Source organism: Dermacentor variabilis, chromosome 11 (genome assembly GCF_050947875.1).
Source record: "Dermacentor variabilis isolate Ectoservices chromosome 11, ASM5094787v1, whole genome shotgun sequence".
Taxonomy (NCBI): domain Eukaryota; kingdom Metazoa; phylum Arthropoda; class Arachnida; order Ixodida; family Ixodidae; genus Dermacentor; species Dermacentor variabilis.
This window is the reverse complement of record NC_134578.1, coordinates 99640445-99657716: the sequence shown is the minus strand read 5'-3', so window position 1 is coordinate 99657716 and position 17272 is coordinate 99640445. Positions and strand designations below refer to the sequence as shown.

Genomic DNA, 17272 nt, shown 5'->3' with positions numbered 1-17272 from the left:
AGAATTTAACAGGCTCTCAAGAACGGAGGAATCCTAAAAGCAGTGAAGAACAAACAAGGAATTGGCAAGAATCAAATGTATGCGTTAAAAGACAAAACCGGCAATATCATCACTAATATGGATGAGATAGTTCAAGTGGCTGAGGAGTTCTATAGAGATTTATACAGTACCAGTGGCACCCACGACGATAATGGAAGAGATAATAGTCTAGAGGAACTCTAAATCCCACAGGTAGCGCCGGAAGAAGTAACGAAGGCCTTGGGAGCTATGTAGAGTGGGAAGGCAGCTGGGGAGGATCAGGTAACAGCAGATTTGTTGAAGGATGGTGGGCAGATTGTTGTAGAGAAGCTGGCCACCCAGCATACGCAATGCTTCATGACCTCGAGCGTATCGGAATCATAATCCTAATCCATAAAAAAGGGACGCCAAAGACTTGAAAAATTATAGACCGATCAGCTTACTGTCAGTTGCCTACAAACTATTTGTAGAGTACCGCTGCCTACAAACTATGTAGAGTATAGACGGGCTCGTTCTGATTTATTATTTTACCCCTCTCTGAAGTGTTTGCATCAGTGCAAAACAATTGCTGCTTTTCTAGTATCAGACTCCTCCCATTCAGCAAACAGAGCAGTTTGCGTAAATAAGCCTACGTGCGATTTCCTTGCGTCATAGCTGTTGTTGCCATAGTAACTGAGATAATTGGAAGAACTTGGTAATTTAGAAGCCACCAGCGTCCGCACGCCTATCAACCAACCACGTCCCCAGGGTTTCTTCTTTCGGGGGGAGGGGGGGGACGAGAACAATCCCTAAAGCAATGCTTCTATGCAAATAAGGGGCGGATGTACATTTACTAGTACAAACATTAATGATTCCCACGGTTCGCTATAAACGCGCAAAAGAGAACTGAAATAAGATGTAGCTCACACGCACGTCTGTGATCTACACCTCTCCTATACTTAGCAAACCAGGAACTAAATGAAATTGATTTGGGCATGAAGGACACGGCCAAGAACAAGTAAAGAACGAAAGCGTAATAGCAAGGTTCCTGCTAGTGTTCTTCAAATAAGCTCTGGTGCAATTTTAGTGAAAGAAACATTTGCGGAGCAATCACAGTTCTTTCGGATCCCTCGTTTCCTGTTCTTCCAAGTGAGGGGCCAAGGACATAGAGTTTCATATATTAATTAGAAGAGGGAACTCTGGCATGGATTTTCCTGAACTTCATTCTTCCGCTTTCAAACGGCTTCGCGATTTTTTAAACTTGTCATTTTCGACAATATACTGCGCAGTAAATCATTAAACAACCATTAATAATATTATCCAACCGCAGGATTCGAACACAGGACCTCTACGCACACACGCCCGATATGCAAACCATTACAGCTTGATTGTGTGCATTGACAAGTGAAATATGAGGCCCTTATGAATTTATCGCGGGCACGCCAGTGCCTTCAGACACCAGGAGATTTCAAACTTGGCCACCTTGACCAGCTGAACCGTTGCAATCGGTAGCCATTGTTAGTTTCCTCAGCGTTTTGTTGCACAGTGTTCTTTCGCTTTCAGTGCAACCTTTAAGTCATTATATATGTGAAGCTACTAGTAGAAGCATCCCGTGGAGATAAATGACAACCTTAATGAATAGAGGTATAAAAGATGTGCTTAAAAGGGCAAAAGACTGCTTGACAGGCAAATGTATGCTTCTGTAGTACTGCACTGGTTACCGTCGCCAATCCACGCATTGCTTGCACTCAAATGCATTCAATATGGGCTACAACAACGAGCTGTGGTAGCTTTCCCTCCTGGTCAAGCTGGTGTCGCTGCGAAAATTTTTGACCAAGAAAAGTGGAGGTTTCTAATTATTTCAGAAATGCATGTAAGGGGGTCTTCTGCCATGTGTCTTCTGCACTTAGCAGTGTATACATTACTCTGTGATTTACTGCTGTGAAGGGATACCAAGCGTAATAAACGAATCCACAAGCACGTACACCAGAAAAATCCTTGTACTTCCCATCATTGCCATGGTGGCTCGACGATGGAAGCGTCAGAGTTCCCGCTAGTAGATTGTAGTAGTAATAGCAGCAGTAGTAGTACGTTGTAGGAAACTAAGCCAGAACCAGCTCGTGTTGTTACTTGGCAAGTTGCCTAATGATGCGTGGCTGCCAGTCCCATACAGCCGCGTAGAGCGCAGGACGCTGTGGTTCTAGCCGCACTGCGCCCACCGCGGAAGGTTATAAAAAGACCCACATAAGCACAGCAGAGAAGTGCCTACGTCGGGCGGCTCGACAGATAACTGTAGAAGCGTCATTCAAAACACACGGAATCATTCTCCACTTCCGGAGGCATTTCATTTCTTCTGCCTTTTTAAATAAGAATATATTCAGCCATAAATATTTTCTCAAACAACGGCTAAATTTTTAAACTTTTCGTTGTACTTCGTTTTGGCAGTTGCCTCGGCTCTCCCTAAATAAACCGCTTAATTTTTCAGTTTCTTGCGATTATTATGCGTTGCATATTGCAATCACTCAGCTCAGCCCTTGGGCGCGGCCGGGCAGCCACCATTGAGGGTATGAGCCATTGTTCATTACTGCGCGTCTCATATATGGGTCTATTCGCTATTAAGTTTGCTATGTTTGTTATTAGGTTGCTTCTATTTTTATGCGTGGCATATTGCAATCACTCAGTTCAGCCCTTGGGCGCTGTTGCAATCGGGTCGCAAGCCCAAAGGGTAGCGTTGGCCTGGCGGCCTGGGACACAACTGGAAGCATCCGAAGGTCCTGGCAAAGCATGAGTCGACTGCTAACAGAACAACTTGTTTATTCTAGCATCGCAAAAGAGCGGCGGGTCAGGTCGACCGAAGTGGAGAGACGGGAGAGCACATTACTCGACAGAAGAAATCGGAGCCTCTCTCTTGGCGTCCGGGGGCAGCTGCTTTTATACTCTCGGAGTCGAGGGCAAGAAGGAATGCCTCGTCAGAGGCGCACGTGACGGCGGAGCACGGACACGCTGAGAGACACGTTGAGACGAGTGCAGTGACGCATCCGCCGGGCCGGCGCCGGTCAGACCTCCTCGCTTCACACTTGGGGGGCTCCTCTCCCCGGCTGAGGAGTTGCGGCAGCGCTGAACGGGCCAAAATGTTCGCCGCTTTGAACGAAGCCCCGGCGTCCGTTGCATCCGCGCCGGCTGTACCGCGCGTCGTAGGCGAAACGTAACAGGCCGCCCCGCCGGGAGAAGGATATCCCGATGGACAGGGGACTGCTTCCGCTGTCCGGAGGGATGTCGCTCGATGATGCTCGTAACCGGAGTCGGTCATCCCTCGGCGTTTCTTGAGCGCAGCGCACAGAGAAGGCCTTGTTCTCACGTTCAGGTTCACACAGGACACTGCAATGTGACTTCGGGAGAGTTGCCATTTTTCTCTCGTTCTCAGCAAGCGTTAGAACTACGCCGAAACTCAACCGCTCAGTCAGCAAGCACGACACTACCCTCATAAAGCCCTGCCAGGCTCTTTCCCCTTTTATACTACTGCCTAGTTCCTTACAGTCTAGCAGCACTCAGAACGCGTCCACAAATTGGAAAATTGCACTAGAAAGCACATCATGACTTTGAAACACTACACAAAAGCAATATGTTAAAAATCCTGCCTCAGGAAGGAAAACATCACTAACAAATAACTTTGAGGCTGATTCCTACGTTAGGGGCCTCGACTTAAGCCCTCGGCGTTACCGTTGAGACTCCCCTTTTTGTAACGCACCTCAAAGGAATATTGTTGCAAAGCGAGGCTCCAGCGCAGGAGGCGGCCATTTGTGGAAGAGATGGTCTGCAGCCGTTGGAGAGCGCAGTGATCCGTCTCGAAGCATGCGAAGCGGAGATCGCAGCGAGCGACCGTACACTAGCTCAGCTGGCGAAAACCCCGTAGCCGCATGCGGCGCGGTCCTCAATGCAAACATCACCCCAGGCAGACACAGCTCCCAGTCAGTTTGATGTTCAAACCACAATGCTCTCAACACGCGCTTCATGACGGAGTGGAGCTTCTCAACGGAATTCGACTGTGGGTGGTACACTGAGCTGTGTAACAGCTTTACCCCACACCTTTCGAGAAAGGCTGTCTTCAAAGCGCTAGTAAACACTGTGCCCTGATCTGACTGGATTTCCGCAGGAAAACCAACTCGCGCAAATATGGACAGTAGTGCATTGACTATCTCAACTGAGCTCAGTTCTTTAAGCGGCACTGCTTCAAGGAACTTTGTCGCTGGGCAGATCACAGTCAAAATGTGTCTGTACCCCGCGGTTGTTACCGCCAGAGGTCCCACTGTGTCAATAACGAGCCGTCTAAAAGGCTCCGTAATGATAGGTACCAACTTCAACGGCGCCCTCGATTTGTCCCCTGGTTTCCGCACCCGCTGACAGGTGTCACATGTCCTCACAAAGTGGTCTGCGTCCCGAAAACACCCTGGCCAATAGTACTCTTGCAAGAGACGATCCTTAGTTTTCTTAACTCCTAGGTGTCTGGACCACGAACCCCCATGCGACAAGCGCAACAGATCCTGACGGTAGTACTGAGGCACGATCAGCTGATCGAACTCCACTCACCTGCGGTCTAGATACTTCCGGTACAGGACCCCACCTCTTTCCACAAAGCGAGCATTTTTCTTGGCGATACCTTCCTTGACATTGCAGCGTATGTTTTCTAGGCTGCCATCCTTTTTTTGCTCGGCTATCAAAGCCGACCGGCTTACTTTTAGCAACCTATTAAGTCCGTCTGACGTAGGCGCGATGAGCAAATCTGCAGATAGCTCTTCTAACTTTCCCGTGTCGGGCATTTCCTCTCCAGTATCTGGTGCCTTCAACGCTACAGGCTCAATTCTATTCAGTTCGGACGTGCTCTCAATAGCAGCTTGCTGCGCCTCCGACCCTTTCTCATTGTTCGACAACGTCGGCCCCGCAACTACCGCCTTTGCAGCGAGCTCGCGAACTTTCGATCTGGTTAAGGCCTGAACGCTAGCCTCACCAAACAAAAGCCCCTTCTCGCGCAGGAGGTGATCGGACCTGTTCGAAAATAGGTACGGGTACTGGGAAGGCAGCATAGGTGACACTGCGGCCTCCGTCTCAAGCGCTCCGAAAGGTCCTTCAATAAGCACTTTTGCTACGGGCAGACACACGCTATGAGCTTCCACGGCTTGCTTGATCCATGCGCACTCGCCCGTGAACATATCGGGTTCTACGTAAGAGGGGTGAACTACATCCATCGTAGCTGCGGAATCGCGAAGCACTCGGCACTCTTTCCCGTTCACGAGGAGGTCTCGCATGTAAGGTTCGAGAAGCTTCATGTTCTCGTCAGTGCTGCATAATGACAAAAACACAACTTTTGTTTTTTTTTGTTTCCGGACACTGCGCCGAAAGGTGACCTGGCTTCTGGCACGTATAACACACGCGCACTTGCCTCGTCTCGAGCCGCTTTCTGCGTTCGGCTTCGGCTGCTGCCGTCTCCTTACGTTCGGTCGGACTTTCACTCGCATGCGCACTACGTGTGTTCCCCCTTGCTCTCATGGGCGTGAACTTTGGCCTCTCAAACTTGGAGCCAAATTCACCCTTTTTACCGTCCTTAGCTCCGCGAGCCCGACGCGTCACAAACTCCTCGGCTAGCTCGGCGGCTTTAGCCACCGTACCAACGTCTGGCCTATCCAAGACCCAGTACCGCACGTTCTCAGGTAACCGACTATAAAACTGTTCCAGCCCGAAACACGGCAGAACTTTCTCGTGGTCACCAAACGATTTCTCTTCTTTGAGCCACTCCTGCATATTTGACCTTAGCCTGTAGGCAAACTCTGTATATGACTCACTTCTGCCTTTCTCATTTTCCCGAAACTTCCGACGGAACGCCTCCGCTGACAGCCTGTACTTTTTTAGCAGACTCGATTTCACTTTGTCGAAATCCTCTGCCTCCTCTCTCTTCAAGCGAGCGACTACATCGGCCGCCTCGCCGGGTAACAAAGTGAGCAAGCGCTGTGGCCACATTTCCCGAGAGAACCCCTGCTTCTCGCACGTTCGCTCAAAGTTAACCAGGAACAAACCAATGTCCTCTCCAAGCTTAAACGGCCAAATCAGGTCAGTCATTTTCAACGATACTCGTTCTCCTGCCCCGTGTGCCTGACTTCCATTACGAGCGCGTTCCATCTCTACCTCGAGACGCTTCATTTCCAAAGCGTGTTGACGGTCGCGCTCTTTTTCTTTCTCTTGTTGCTCTCGCTCTTTCTGTTCTTTAAGTTCGCGCTCCTGTTTCTCTTTTTGCTCTTTAAGGTCGCGCTCCTGTCTTTTTGCCCTCTCCTCAATGGTCTCAAGGCATTCCGACAGCTCGTCATCCTCAGCTTCTAACTCAAGAATAGCCCTCAGCAGTTCTGTTTTTCTGAGTTTGTCTGAGACATCCAGACCCAACTCTCTTGCAAGCTCCAGCAATTTCGGTTTGCGCAACGACTTCAAATCCATGGCTGCTCTGAATGCTGCTTTCTCTACTGCCTACTATTGTCTTGCCGCAAACTAACCCGGCAGCAACGACAACCACAATTACCAGCTCTGTTTCTGACACTAACAAAAGCCTGGCAAAACTCAGAAGAAGAAAGTCCCGCACTCACCAAACCTCGCAGCCAGGAATTCAGCGCAGTCGTTCCGCTGCAAGCAACCAGTCATCACACAGGGCTCGTTGCACTGCTCCCGGATGGTCGTTGTGCTGCTCAGCATGCAGTCAACCGCATATCTTCGCTGCTGGTCTCCGTTGTCGCGATCTCACCGCTGGCAAACAGTTGTTGCAATCTCACCGCTGGCACCAGTTGTTGTATCTGGGTCGCAAGCCCCAAGGGTAGCGTTGGCCTGGCGGCCTGGGGCACAACTGGAAGCATCCGAAGGTCCTGGCAAAGCATGAGTCGACTGCTAACAGAACAACTTGTTTATTCTAGCGTCGCAAAAGAGCCGCCGGTCAGGTCGACCGAATTGCAGAGACGGGAGAGCACGTTACTCGACAGAAGAAATCGGAGCCTCTCTCTTGGCGTCCGGGGGCAGCTGCTTTTATACTCTCGGAGTCGAGGGCAAGAAGGAACGCCTCGTCAGAGGCGCAGGTGACGGCGGGGCACGGACACGCTGAGAGACACGTTGAGACGAATGTAGTGACGCATCCGCCGGGCCGGCGCCGGTCAGACCTCCTCGCTTCACACTTTGGGAGCTCCTCTCTCCGGCTGCCGCGCTTTGACAAGCGTGGGCACCAACATGCACACACACACACACACACACACACACACACACACACACACACACACACACACACACACACACACACACACACACACACACGCACACGCACACACGAATACACGTGGCATTGAAACATGCCTGGACGCGCTTGGCGGCGAGGCGTTGCGGCAGCGCTGAACGGGCCAAAATGTCCGCCGCTTTGAATGAAGCCCCGGCGTCCGTTGCATCCGCGCCGGCTATACCGCACGTCGTAGGCGAAACGTAACAGCGCGGCCGGGTAGCCACCATTGACCTTTAGCGCTACCACGTGACGTGACGTCACGACAGCCGGAGGAAAAGCTGGGCCCCAACTCGCGCAATATGCAACGCATTCTTGGCTTAACCAAGCTAAGCCTGGCCATTTTTTTTTCTCGTTGCCACGTTTGCAGGAAACCTCATCCCTACAACTACCCTACAATTAGGGACAAACACAGCGAGGTATCTGGTGACATTGATATTGCTTATGGGTTCAACGGTTATTGCATGGTTTGATTGAAATTTTGAAAATTTTAGGGGTGATCATGAAACGTAGATTGTTGAAAAGATATCAGTGGGACCTTTCTAGCAGCAGTACCTTACCTTCAGATTTCGAAACAAACATCGAAACAAATAGAAAGGCGAAAAGATTCCGCCATTTTTTTAGCTGGGAGAATATTAATCTTTTTCACGACCTCAGTTCAGTGTCCTTTTCCTCGACCCTATCAACCATCGCTTCCACGCCTCGGCCATATTAATACTGTAACAGCAGCCCAGTGTGAACCGCGGAGTAGTTGTGAAGTCTCAAGACTGATTGGGCGACGCTTTGGAAATGGCGGCGTGCGCGGGGGAATGCGCCGCTCATTTCTGGGTGGGGGGCGCCCCCACCCACCCCTGGGTACGTGCCTACTATCAACACATGTAGATGTAAGCTATAAATCTACCTAATTTATCGTATACCAAACGCACTCCGCACCAAATTCATATTAACGAAGAAAATATTGGTTGTGGATTAGATATTCGTTTGTCGTTTGTCGCCTATATTTGTATTCGATTTGAATCGGAAATTTCCGTATTCACAGACTCCTAAATAAAACATTTCAATTAAAAAATCAGAGACATACTTGCTGAGATGCAAGAAGCATGTGACGAACGCTATCTACATCTAACTTTCATATTATTTGCCTCGTGTTTAACACGCTGAATTTTTTCGGTCCGAGAATGCACTTCGTGGCACGATATCAAATGCTAAGATATGTTCAGAGAAACCCCCGGCAATACCACGAGGACTTAAGATTGCGGGCAATTGCTCTTTTAAACACTTCCCAAAATTGCCTCCACGGTTCTAAGCGGCCCTAACATTAGATGAAGATAATTTAGGCTTTCAATTCTTTGCAGGTTATGAAAACAAATTAATCTTCCAAATGATTCCTTCGTTTACAGAGACTTTAACGACAGATCACCCGCTGCTTGCCGAACTCTGGGTTCAGAAAATACGAACACGTTTTTCTTAGCAGCTGCTATTGAACCAGAAGTCCGCGCAGTATTCCTTGGCTTAAAAAACAGTCGCAGCTGCGACGCAGATGGCATGCAAGTAAATGAAGGAAAAAACCAGTCAATAAACACAAAGGACAACAGGAGAAGTTCAGACTACAACGACTGGTGTGAACAACTTGTCCTCTTGTCCTTTGTGTTTTTTGACTGGTTTTTTTCCTTCAAATATGTACCAAGCGGCCCGGATTTCAACCCGTCGGCAAATAAAACCAGTGAAATATGTTATTGATCAGATTAGTCCAGCACTAACACACATATTTAATCTCTGTATTTCGACAGGGGTTTTTCCTGCAAAATTGCAAACGGCACGCGTAATAGCTCTACAAAAAGGGGAACAAGCATAACGTTGCCAATTATCGACCGATATCTATTCTCCCCGTGTTTTCTAAAGGATTCGAAAAAATTATTTTTAGTCGCTTATCCTGTTTTTGCATCAAATATGTACTGACAAAATCATAATATGGCTTCCAAAAACATAGGTCTACAGAACTCGCCCTACTGGATCAAAAAGAATACATCCTACAACAATTTGAAAAAAAAAATTAAGTAGTCGGAATTTTAGTGAATTTCACACAAGCATTTGACTTCACTCACTACGGCATTTTATTTGAAAAATTAAACCATTATGGCATTCGTGGGCTCCCACTCGCGTTACCTAAAAGCTATCTGGCGCATAGATGTCAATTTGTTTCTATATATGATTTCGTATCGGATAAGAAGAAGATACTTTCAGGTGTACCACAGGGGAGAATTCTTGGTCCTTTATTGTTCACTTTATATATTAATGACATAGTCCACATCAACTCAGAAGTTAAGTTTATTACCTATGCAGATGAACGAGTAAATTTGTCACCTCAGCATCAGATCTTATTCTTTCTAGTAAAGCTAATGACGCCTTACAGAAGTTAGACAACTGGACAAGTAACAGTAAGTTAAAAATAAATGCAACTAAAACAAAAGCCATAGTTTCTCATTCGAAAGGTCAACAAGTGACTTTCTAGAATAACCTTGTATTTAGAGGCTCAGATATAGAAATAGTGAAGTCAGTGAAAGTACTTTGGGTACATTCCTCCAGTTCTTTGCAATGGGGGGAAGACGTCAGTAATATTGAAATAAAACTAAGTTGGATAACTGCAATATTCAACCGTATCCGGTACCGTATCCTCCACTCGGTGAGGTCACGTGCTGGTGACGTTGAAGAACACAGTAGCAATACTGTGAAAGGCAAAACTAACTCTTATTGGGCGAACATGTGCCCACAAAAACAGGCTACACTTATAGCACAACGATAGCGGCCAACATTGGTGCTATGATAGCATTGGTGCTATGAATATGAGCGTATTATCAAAGCATCGAGAAGACATGAGAAAAGAAAAGCTTGAATTCAAATCTGCAATTCAGAGAGAGCTATGGAAGGAAATAAGAGACATAAAAAACAGTGAGCTTTTTGAATGAGGAAGTCCAAAAATGAAAGGGAGAGAACGTTGAGCTTGCAAGGGACAACAAGTCTCTAAGGAGCATCAATGAAAAACTAACAGAGTGCGATGCTTTGAGCAAACAAATGTCTCAACAGGATCAGAGGATCACTGCCTCCGAACAATACTCTCCAAAATGTAACCTTGAAATTAAATGAATGCCTAAACTTGCTCATCAAGACCTTCCTAGTACCCTCCATGAGATTGACGCACTATTAAATGTTCCCATCTCGAAAGATGATGTTGAAAAGTGTCACCGTGTACCTGAAAAAAATCCCACTTCAAACCCGAACATAGTAGTCCAATTCAAGACCCACTCCAAAATGCGATTCGGTGCTTCCAAAAGCAAAGAAAACGCGCATTTCGACAAAGGATCTTGGCCACTCCTCTAATGCGCCTGTGTTCATCAATGAACACTTATGCCCACTTTTGAAGCAACTTCTTGGCATGGCAATAGATAAAAAGAAAACAGCAAACTGGAAGTTTGTGTGGACGAATATTGGGCGTATTCTTGCACGGAAAGATGAAAACTCGCGTGTTCTGCACATTCGTGAAGCCTGTGACGTTGAAAAGATTGCTTAGAATCGCTTTCGCTGTTGTGGGGCATCTTTCCTTTCGCAATGGCGATATCATCTCGTGACGTCAATAATCTTGTAGCGAGTCGCTTTGCGCGAAAAAGTCTGCTGCTTTCATCTACACATTCGTGCACGTAAAACTATCTGCGGCACACAGCAGCGCTGCTTTTCTATCTGCACCGCTATGCCGAGCGCAGCCACTGTGCTTGAAAAGTACCCCGAAATGTAGTGAAATTAGTTACGACAATGTGTGGGGTGACAGAAAGCGCCAAAACTCGTCCTGGTAAGATTCAGTACATGCGAAACTGCGTCACATGGCCGAGGTAGTTTTCGTCACAAAGCCAGGTGCGGCGAGCCTGCCCAAAAACTACCGAAATAAGTTATAATAATGCCTGGGGTCATAGAAAGCGTCGCAAACATCTCCCAGTGCAAGTAATGAACTCAGATTAAGTAGGCGTGGACGGCGGAGCAGTTTTTCGATAACTACATCACTATATAGGTTCAGTTTTGTGCAATAAGCATAAATGTGCTTGAAGTGCGTCGCAGACTGTCAAACATAATTTCTCACCTTGCTATAGTCCAGTAGTGCAGCTGTGCCGTGTCGAAATGCAGAGAGAATGCAAGAAAACGCAGGGAGCCCGACAAACGGGCTGCATCGAAAAGGTCGCCAAGCAGCCGAGCTTCACATGTGCAGCCTGCCTCGCTCGCTTCGGTGGCATGTCTGGCGAATGACGCATGCATATGGCGCGTCTGGCATGCCACTATCTTGTTGGTAGGTTACGCAAGAAAAGTAAGTCGCGCAGTATAAGTTAATTTATACGCAAAACTTTTTAGTATTAGCGGAAAAGAATAAACAAATTAAACGTTGTCTGTAAGTTTATTTCACATGCTTTTTTTCGATGCTCGCGTCAGCTAACGGATGGAGTTGACACTAGGCGTGAAGTGTTTCCTGTTGCCAGTTTTTGGCGAGTGTCCCCTGTAGTTGAATTTCAAGCGCCCACTGAGGCGCTCGCTCATGCGCGCTTCCCGGTTGTCATGAAGCTTTTGTCTATGAACTCGTTGCTTCTAGATACTAGGAAGTTCACTGGAATGGAAAGGGAGTAGTAAAAGTAAATAAAATAAGGCATGGTATATGTTCACGTCTGTGTAGCAACAGACAGTGAATATTTTACTGGATTAGCAAAAAAGAAGCAGGGGACAATTGCTCGCTGCGAAGACCAATAAACGTGCCGTGCAATCCAACTTGAAGAAATAATGATCTTCAAAGTTCCAGAACTTTAGATGAAAGCAAAAAGAAAAAAATTCAATTGTCGCGACGACACATCACAAGTCACCGTAGGCGTCGAAGTCCCTAGGCATAACGAAATTATTGTTGAACAACTCTGATAGTGTCCCGGCAACGATGGTTGCTTGCTTATTGTCAAATGCTCATGTGCTGCGGCATGAAGCTCACGGCACGGTACGACAACTCGCTCGTATCTAAAGCGAAAGATTGTGCGCTGACATGCATGCAGACGCTCAGTCGGTCGCAGCGAATCCGTGCGATCACTGCGTTGAAGTGTCATTCTGTTATAATCCGTTTGGCTATACAGACCACCCACTATAAAAACATACTTCACATTGTTTTCTCTGAGTGACTGTCTTCCTTTCACGCAAGGAACCGGTTCAAACGAATCTGTCGCGGCGATGACACGCAGTGTCCTAGCTTAGTGTACGATGTAGGTAAAGAGACCGTGTGTGTAAACCATTCTGCGCTTGCTATTTGTCCAAGATCATTATTTTAAACGTGAAATGCTTCTGTCATTTCGAGAGTACTTGAAAAAGCGTCCAGAAGGGCTCAGGCATAGTTTTTATTGAGCGCTGATAGCCAAAGGTATGCGGAGGAGGCCACGTTTTCCCTCCGACTACGGAAGTGAGGCGCTTCCGACAGATCGTGACGCCATATGCCCTTCCCCCCAATGTGTGCGAGTAAAACCTTGCAATTGGAGCCGACGAGGCGGTGTAATTTCGCCCGCGCGAAAGGGAGGAAAGCGGGGATGAAGCGCGCCATCTTCCTTCGCGCGCAAGGCACCCGACGTTGCCTGGCGCCGGGAGTAGGGAATGGAGAGGATAGCGTTCTACTCTGGTTACAACTGCGTACGTGGCGGCTGCGCGCGGTATCGTGAGCGCGATCTGGGTAGGGAGCAGAGTCTGGGTATACGTCGACGGCTTTGTGCGTGCTGCGTGCTCCTGGCGCAGCACGCCTTCTGTTCCCGCAATGTATGCTGTGCCTTTCGGACGAAACAGCGGCATTTTATTATTATATTACTTTTTATATTTTGTTAGGCATACTTTGCTTTTTACTTCTCGTTCGACATGCGAAGGCGCCCTCTGCCAATAAAGCTTTAGACACAAATGCGGCCGTCGTTCACGCTATGCACTAACATGCTCGTAATAACGACCTACAGCTTTAGAGCGCGGATTTAGAGCTCGCCGACGCTCCCTAAACGGTAAGCGTGATGATATTGTGTCCTTTTATTCTGTGAAGAAGGGTAACCAGCGAAGCTCTACTGCGATGACTATATCGACAACTGTTCATATTTATATGGTTATTGCTATATTGAGATGTATAATGATCCATACACGTAACTTCGTGGTTATTATCGTCTTTATTTTGTCTCATTCGCTTCCACAGTGACCATAACTTTGTGGTCGCTGTGGTGTACCGCGATCGGCTGTATTGCTATGCTAGACACGCCGTTGCAATCGCTAAATCTATGCGAGATTGGCGACGCGTGGTTGGCACGTCAGTGCAGCACTTAATTCCGAACCATTCCAACGGGACGTGTGCAGTCCAGTTGTCGGGTGCGCTAGGTCGACGTCAAGGTCTCCCACTATGACGATCCACATGACAGATGAGATCCAACCAAAGGCGTCTATTAGAAATGTCTCCTTTGGACGTAGCCGGATGGACGTAGACCGTCACGACGACGGTCCCATCTTCCATCTGCACGGCACATACCCGATGGTCCCGACCCGTCGGCCGCGGAGCGTTTGGCGGCTTCTCGTCGCTTTCGCGCCCGTTCGCGCTATTTGCTCTCGCTGACGATTTTGAGGAAACGTTCTTCTTCCTTAGAGCGTACGACGCGCGTTCTGCCGCTTGCAAGTTTGGTCTGCTGATGACGACGCTAAAGGTATGCTCGCTTGCCCAAATGCACGCGCCCTTTCGCAGCCCTTCCCGCTACGAACAAGCGAGCGAGATAACAATTGACGGATCGTCCCCTCCCCCTCCTTCTTGCCCCTCGCTCTCCAGTTGCCTGATCGAAGAAGTAATACATTCAGAGCTGCCGCCGCGACATCACGCGGAAACAGTTCGACGAATGATTGCTCTGGCGCATTGCCAACATCTCGGGCAGATGTTTTCCCAGGTAGTCATCATCATCAGCCTGGCTACGCCCACTGCAGGGCAAAGGCCTCTCCCATACTTCTCCAACAACCCCGGTCATGTATTAATTGTGGCCATGCCATGCCTGCAAACTTCTTAATCTCATCCGCCCACCTAACTTTCTGCCGCCCCCTGCTACGCTTCCCTTCCCTTGGGATCCAGTCCGTAACCCTTGATGACCATCGGTTATCTTCCCTCCTCATTACATGTCCGGCCCATTTCTTTTTCTTGATTTCAACTAAGGTGTCATTAACTCGCGTTTGTTCCCTCACCCAATCTGCTCTTTTCTTATCCCTTAACGTTACACCTATCGTCCTTCTTTCCATAGCTCGTTGCGTCGTCCTCAATTTGAGTAGAACCCTTTTCGTAAGCCTCCAGGTTTCTGCCCCGTAGGTGAGTACTGGTAAGACACAGCTATTATATACTTTTCTCTTGAGGGATAATGGCAGCCTGCCGTTCATGACCTGAGAATGCCTGCCAAACGCACCCCAGCCCATTCTTATTCTTCTGATTATTTCCGTCTCATGATCCAGATCCGCCGTCACTACCTGCCCTAAGTAGATGTATTCCGTTACGACTTCCAGTGCCTCGCTGCCTATTGTAAATTGCTGTTCTCTCCCGAGACTGTTAAGCATTACTTTAGTTTTCTGCGGATTAATTTTTAGACCCACTCTTCTGATTTGCCTCTCCAGGTCAGTGAGCATGCATTGCAATTGGTCGCCTGAGTTACTAAGCAAGGCAATATCATCAGCGAATCGCAAGTTACTAAGGTATTCTCCATTAACTTTTATCCCCAATTCTTCCCAATCCAGGTCTCTTAATACCTACTGTAAACACGCTGTGAATAGCATTGGAGATATCGTATCTCCCTGCCTGACGCCTTTCTTTATTGGGATTTTGTTGCTTGCTTTATGGAGGACTACGGTGGCTGTGGAGCCGCTATAGATATCTTTCAGTATTTTTACATACAGCTCGTCTACACCCTGATTCCGTAATGCCTCTATGACTGCTGAGGTTTCGACAGAATCAGACGCTTTCTCGTAATCAACGAAAGCTATATATAAGGGTTGGTTATATTCGGCACATTTCTCTATCACCTGATTGATAGTGTGAATATGATCTATTGAGTAGCCTTACGGAATCCTGCCTGGTCCTTTGCTTGACAGAAGTCTAAGGTGTTCCTGATTCTATTTGCGATTACCTTAGTAAATAGTTTGTAGGCAACGGACAGTAAGCTGATCGGTCTATAATTGTTCAAGTCTTTGGCGTCCCCTTTCTTATGGATTAGGATTATGTTAGTGTTTTTCCAAGATTCCGGTACGCTCGAGGTCATGAGGCATTGCGTATACAGGGTGGCCAGTTTCTCTAGAACAATCTGTCCACCATCCTTCAACAAATCTGTTGTTACCTGATCCTCCCCAGCTGCCTTCCCCCTTTGCATATCTCCCAAGGCTTTCTTTACTTCTTCCGGCGTTACCTTTGGGATATCGAATTCCTCTGGAATAATTTCTCTTCCATTATCGTCGAGGGTGCCACTGGTACTGTATAAATCTCTGTAGAAATCTTCAGCCACTTGAACTATCCCATCCATATTAGTAATGATATTGCCGGCTTTGTCTCTTAACGCATACATCTGATTCTTGCCAATTCCTAGTTTCTTCTTTACTGTTTTTAGGCTTCCTCCGTTCCTGAGAGCATGTTCAATTCTATCCATATTATACTTCCTTATGTCAGCTGTCTTACGCTTGTTGATTAACTTCGAAAGTTCTGCCAGTTCTATTCTAGCTGTAGGGTTAGATGCTTTCATACATTGGCGTTCCTTGATTAGATCTTTCGTCTCCTGCGATAGTTTGCTGGTATCCTGCCTAACGGAGTTACCACCAACTTCCATTGCACACTCCTAGGTAGTAGCCACCGATAACTGTGCTGTAAAAAGCTTCGGCATGTGCACGAAGGCCTTTGCCACGATGGCTACGAGATGGCACTATAGTCGCGCGCGTCGTCTGTATGAAAACAAAGCGCTGCATGAGCGGGAGTTGGCTGCAGCGGCTGCTCTGAATCGCGCCCACGCGTCAGGTGCGCGCTTACTCTCTCCATCTCCCGATTATCGAGGCCGTCTCGCCACACTTTGCTCCATGTGGAACTTGCCGCTCGAGACAGATTGTCCGCGCCAGCCAATATATCGCGAATGAAAGCACGTACACATGTGCGCTCAATTTCACATTACGCAGTATCGTAATCGTCGGTGCATTTTTTAGACGCAGCTTTGCGGCTTCTTCATTGTTTCTCTTACATTTCTGTGGTGCTTAGCCTTGAGAAGTCTTAAAGATGATCAATAAAGCATGCACATGTGCAATTGCAGTAAGTCATCCCACGCTTTCTGTTTTTCAGGGGCCTATCGGATATCAGTGTTTATTATAAAAGCGGCGCTCAGACGTGGTACATGGAAATGAAGTACGAAAAGGCTAAAGTGTCTGCTGTACATAGAAAGGGACCTAGCTTCTCAGGTTCCACTGAATCTCCTGACACCCAAATAGAAAATGACTCCTTCTACTCATTCGCCGTTCATTGCAAGGATGACGAATTTCTGGAGGTAAGTTTTCACCACCAGCTGAAGCTAACGAAGGCCTAACCGGTTCAAAAAGCCTGGTTTTTTCTTTGTTTTAGAGTTCTCCAAACATGGGACCAGACTGTTTATCGGACTTCGGCGACGTGTCACGTTTCTTGATATCATGTGGGGCGTAGTCGGGGCATGAGAATTTTTGTTTTGGTGCTACCTACTCCTTAACCACTCAAGCATATTAGTACGCTCCTCTGGTGTTCTTAGCCTTACCACACATCATGTCATTTCGTGGTCCCCGAACAGCTGATCTTTAATGACGTTACGGTAACGCACAGACTTCAAGCATCGTTGCCGTATCTATATGTTTCACGTAAAATACATCCCTGACTTGATCGCCAACTCGCGTTAGGTTAGGGCAAGCGTGGATTCC

The 17272-nt window shown here is 47.6% G+C and overlaps 1 protein-coding gene across 1 annotated transcript in view; it reads left to right on the top strand.

Annotated features, from left to right (window-relative positions):
• The window catches only part of LOC142564890 (uncharacterized), a 122720-nt gene that overhangs the window by 15088 nt on the left and 90360 nt on the right, over window positions 1–17272 (top strand). Inside the window, exon 3 of the mRNA XM_075676082.1 lies at window positions 16671–16872. Within this exon, the coding sequence (XP_075532197.1) occupies window positions 16671–16872 (202 nt within the window). The remainder of the gene's footprint in view (window positions 1–16670; window positions 16873–17272) is intronic.